Consider the following 4,527-nt stretch of genomic DNA (forward strand, 5'->3'; position numbering starts at 1 on the left):
CAGAGCCACAAGGTCCCCCCTGAGCCTCCTTTGCTCCAGCCTGAGCCCCTTTCCCAGCTCCCTCAGCTGCTCCTGGGGCTCCAGACCCTTTCCCAGCTCCCTCAGGAATTCTCCAGCCCCGTCCCAGCTCTGTTCCCTGCCCTGGACACGCTCCAGCCCCTCCATGTCCCTCTTAAGGTGAGGGGCCCAGAGCTGATGCCAAGATTGGAGGTCCCTCAGCAGTGCCAGCACAGGGGGATGGTCTGGATGCCCAGGTCCTGCTGCCACATTATTCCTGGTCCAGGCCAGGTGCCTTTGGCCTCTTGTCCACCTTGGCACACCTGGGCTCACATTCAGCCGCTGTCACCGGGTTCCTTTGAGCAGAGCAGCTCTTGAGCCACTCCTTCCCACCCCATTGCAGAAATACATCCCTGTACAGAAATAAATCCCTTTATTTATATATCCCATTGTGTCCCGTGTCCAATGTGTCCAGAGCCCGCAGCTGGGGAAGGAGAAGGGTTGGAGTTTGTTCTCCCCCCCTGCCCAGCCCTGAGACAACAAATACTGCACCACTGCCTGTGGGGGTACAAAAATACATGTTTTTCACAAATAGCGCTGCGTCACTGCGTCCAGGATTCTCTTCCATTTTCCTTGTAAAGTGCAGTGCTGATGTGACCATGTGGTTCTTCATGAGCAATCCAGGGTCAGGTCCTGGGCCGGAGCCTCTGAAGGGAAGCACAGATGGGCTGGAGCGGCTCCTCCATGGCCACGCTGGTGACAGTGAGGGGAGCCAGCCCCGCACTGCCCAGCACAGCTCCGTAGGCTCTCCCAGCATGGCCCAGTTCAGCCCCGCAGACTGTCCCAGTTCGGTCTGGCAGGCTGTCCCAGCACAGCCCAGTTCAGGCCCTCAGGCTGTCCCAGCACAGCCCAGTTCAGCTCCCCAGGCTCTCTCAGCCCAGCCCAGCCTGGTTCCAGGGCCTCTCCCAGCCCAGCCCAGCTCTGCAGTCTCTCCCAGTCCAGCCCAGCCCAGCCCAGCTCCAGGGGCTCTCCCACAGCTCCCCCAGGCCCCGTGGGCCAGCACAGGGGCCATTCCCGCCCGCCCGTGTCCCGGCAGCACCGTCCGTGTGTCCGGCTGAGGCAGCGCTGCAGCTTCACCTGCGGGGATGGCGATTTCATGTTCCCGTCTCCAAAAGCTCCTCCAAGCTCTTCCTGATGTGCGGGGGCTGGGCTGCAGCGTGGGCGAGCAGGCCGGGGCCCATCTGTGCGGACAGGGCCTGGGCCAAGCTGGCCGTGGCCGCGCGGCCGCCGCCGGGGCCGGGCACGGAGCCGCCGCCGGCCGTGCTGCCCAGCAGGTGCCACAGCACAGGCAGCACCTTCTGCTCCACCGCACTCGGCTTCCGCGGGTACAGCTCCGGCACCAGCTCTGCAGGGCAGCAAGCAGCGGCTCAGCATAAAATACTCACTTAAATTACAGTTCAGATGTGATGCCCGGCTTTGAGAGGGGTTTAAATCGTCTCCTCAAACTGCTGCTGTACACGAGAGTTTGCTGCTGCAACGCCGGCAGCTCCCACAAAAAATATGTGATTTCCCCACAATCACTCCTGTTATCCTCTCCCAGCAGTTTACACAGTAGCACCAGTGCTGCTGATAATTACACTTTTCCATTAAACTGAAAAACTGAAACAAATAAAGGGGATTTTTGGTTGGTCTTTTTTTCAGTTAGGATTCTCATAAGGACCTTTATTTCTCACAGTGTAAGGTCTGGTACTTCCAATTTCCCCTCTATCTCACAAATAAGCAATAGGTATTTAAGAAAAAAAGCAGCCTTATGCTGTAAATATAGAATCATAGAATGATGGAATATCCTGAGCTAGAAGGGACCCACAAGGATCACGAGCCCAACTCCTGGCCCTGCACATATATACATAAAATATATGTAAAAAATAAATATATATGTTTAAAGATGAAATATTTTCCCTACTTGGACAATTAAACCACTGAATCATTTTGGTTGGAATAGATCCTCAAACATTAATTCAGTGTTTCATTAGCAAATGCCAGAACAGCCTCTTCTGCTGTATAATATAAACCCCTCCAAAAATCCCAGCAAGAGAGGGACTGTTTAAAGGCTGATTAACACCCTCAGAAAGCATAAATTTAGGGATATTTCAAGAACAGCCTGTCCATTGTGTTACTGAGTTCCATTTCACACAGAACTGCTCTGAAAGTGAGCCAAGGAACACGTTTGGTTCAAGCATATTTCCCATAAAGACACTCCTTGTTCACTTAAAACATGGAAACCGAGCCTTTCTCAAGGAATTCCTGGCTGGGAGGGTGGGCAGGCCCTGGCACAGGGTGCCCAGAGCAGCTGGGGCTGCCCCTGGATCCCTGGCAGTGCCCAAGGCCAGGCTGGACATTGGGGCTGGGAGCAGCCTGGGACAGTGGGAGGTGTCCCTGCCATGGCAGGGGTGGCACTGGGTGGGATTTAAGGTCCCCCCAACCCAAACCAGTCTGGATTCCTGGCAAGAGTATGAGGGAATGAGCACTGGGAGAGGGAATACAGCCTAAGGTATTTATAAATGTTAATCCTTAAGGTATTTAAATATATAAGGTCTTTAAATTTAAATTAAATCCTTAATATATTTATAAATATTTATAAATTCCAGGTATTTCTAGATCTTCCAGCTGACTATATAATACTAATAACAATCCTTTGTTTTGTCAGCAACAGCTCCAATTTCCATTAAAGAGCTGAAATGTGACAACTGTTGCACAACCTCCTGAGACAGAAGGGAAGGTACAGAGCCATCTCCACCTGGCAATTAATTTCCCTAATTAAGGTGGTACCCAAGCAACCAACCAAGCAAAGGAAAACATCACTTTACCAGCCAGCTTTTCTGTCAGGTCCTGCTTTGCTTTTCCACTCAGGAACTGGGCTTTGGTGCAGAGCGGCTGCAGGAGCAGGGAGTTGTCTACAGGCAAAGAGCAGAACACGTTAAATTCTTAAATGGGAAATTAAATTCTCTGGAAATAAACACAATGTGGGAAAAGGTAAATAAGAAAATGCTGTGGAAAAATGACCAAGCACTACTGAGCCATATCAGGATGATTTGTGTGGTTTAAAAAGGGTGAGAATAAACCCAATGGTTTTTACACAGTGTAACAACTCTGTGAAACTCTTGGAAAGAGTAACACTTTCAATTTACAACTTAATCACCACAACCGAAACTGTTCCAAATTAAGAGAGAATAAATTGCTTACCCAAGTGTTGACATAGAGCCTGGATAACGTTTGTGGCAGCTGCATAAATCCCTGGATTTTTGGAGTTGAGGTTGTTGTCCACTATGGCAGGAATTAACATGTTGATCACAGGTGATAAATTGTCTTTGAGCAGTGGAATCATCCTGTGCATGGCCTCCAAAGCCACCTGGTTCACTTTGCTGTTGGAGTCGTGTAAGCGAGGCTTGAAAGCATCAAAGATCTGGAAAAGCATCCAAACACCACTCGTGGAATTGGGAATCAGTGCTTGAGGTGCAAAGCTCGTTACCTGCTTTATTGTTACACTCTAATTGTCCATCTCTGCAATGATGGCTCTGGTATCTCCAGGGGTTGGAAACAGATGGTCTGTAAGGTCCCTTCCAACCCGAACCACTCTGGGATTCTGGGATATGCAAATACCTGGGATCATTTTCGGGGCAAGTCAAGCAACATTTGGTATTTTAACCCCGTGCATTATTCAACCACATCTCACCTCATCTGCCCTGAGTCCCTGCAGTGCAACGGACTCCAGGCACAGTAACTCTCACTGTGACTCATACTTCCTGCAAACCAGTATTTTTATGGCTCTGTTCAGCACAGGGAACGTTTGAAAGGTTTCAAACCCGTTCAGTTCGGATAGCAGGAAGTTCCAGAGCAGAACTCCATCATTCCACACACAGACACGGCACTGCTGGAGGACAAGCTTGGGTTTCCTTTCATTGTATCCATCTTTAATTCACACCTGCTGGACCTCTTCTTTCTCCTACAGAACTCCCTTTCCTACTGGACAGGATCCTCATCCTGAGCATTAGCACAATACTTTCCTCACCTTCTCCCACACACAAACTTCTAACTCTACTTCAGACAGTTTTTCAGTTCCTAATTAAACCTTTCTGCTTTTTTTACAACTATTCCACTATTTGGATATTTACCCAAGAGTGGCATGAAAAACAGCACACAGGATTCCAGAAATCATGGAATCACAGACTGGTTTGGATGGGAAGGGATGTTAAATCCCATCCCATTCCACTCCCTGCCATCATCAGGGACACCTTCCTCTATCCCAGGTGGCTCCAAGCCCTGTCCAAGCTGGCCTTGGACACTTCCAGCGACCCAGGGGCAGCCGCAGCTTGTCTGGGCAGTAGTTCAAAAGTGCTGAGTGAAAACTTCCATGTTTCCCTCCTCTTCCCTTCCATGTTTCCTTCCTCTTCCCTTCCAAGTTTCCTTCCTCTTCCCTTCCATATTTCCCTCCTCTTCCCTTCCATGTTTCCCTCCTCTTCCCTTCCATGT

The 4,527-nt window shown here is 50.0% G+C and overlaps 1 protein-coding gene across 1 annotated transcript in view; it reads right to left on the minus strand.

The window, feature by feature from the left end:
* Nucleotides 1-413: 413 nt before the first annotated feature.
* Nucleotides 414-4,527, minus strand: part of TOGARAM1 (TOG array regulator of axonemal microtubules 1) — a gene marked incomplete at its 5' end in the record, with an annotated part of 33,422 nt that continues 29,308 nt past the window's right edge. Inside the window, 4 exons of the mRNA XM_042047829.1 lie at nt 414-704; nt 1,135-1,402; nt 2,865-2,951; nt 3,241-3,460. Of these exons, the coding sequence (XP_041903763.1) occupies nt 1,152-1,402; nt 2,865-2,951; nt 3,241-3,460 (558 nt within the window). The remainder of the gene's footprint in view (nt 705-1,134; nt 1,403-2,864; nt 2,952-3,240; nt 3,461-4,527) is intronic.

Source organism: Corvus kubaryi, unplaced genomic scaffold (assembly GCF_017639235.1).
Source record: "Corvus kubaryi isolate FWS band 111438036 unplaced genomic scaffold, C.kubaryi_AGA036_p1.0 66, whole genome shotgun sequence".
NCBI classification, from domain to species: Eukaryota; Metazoa; Chordata; class Aves; order Passeriformes; family Corvidae; genus Corvus; species Corvus kubaryi.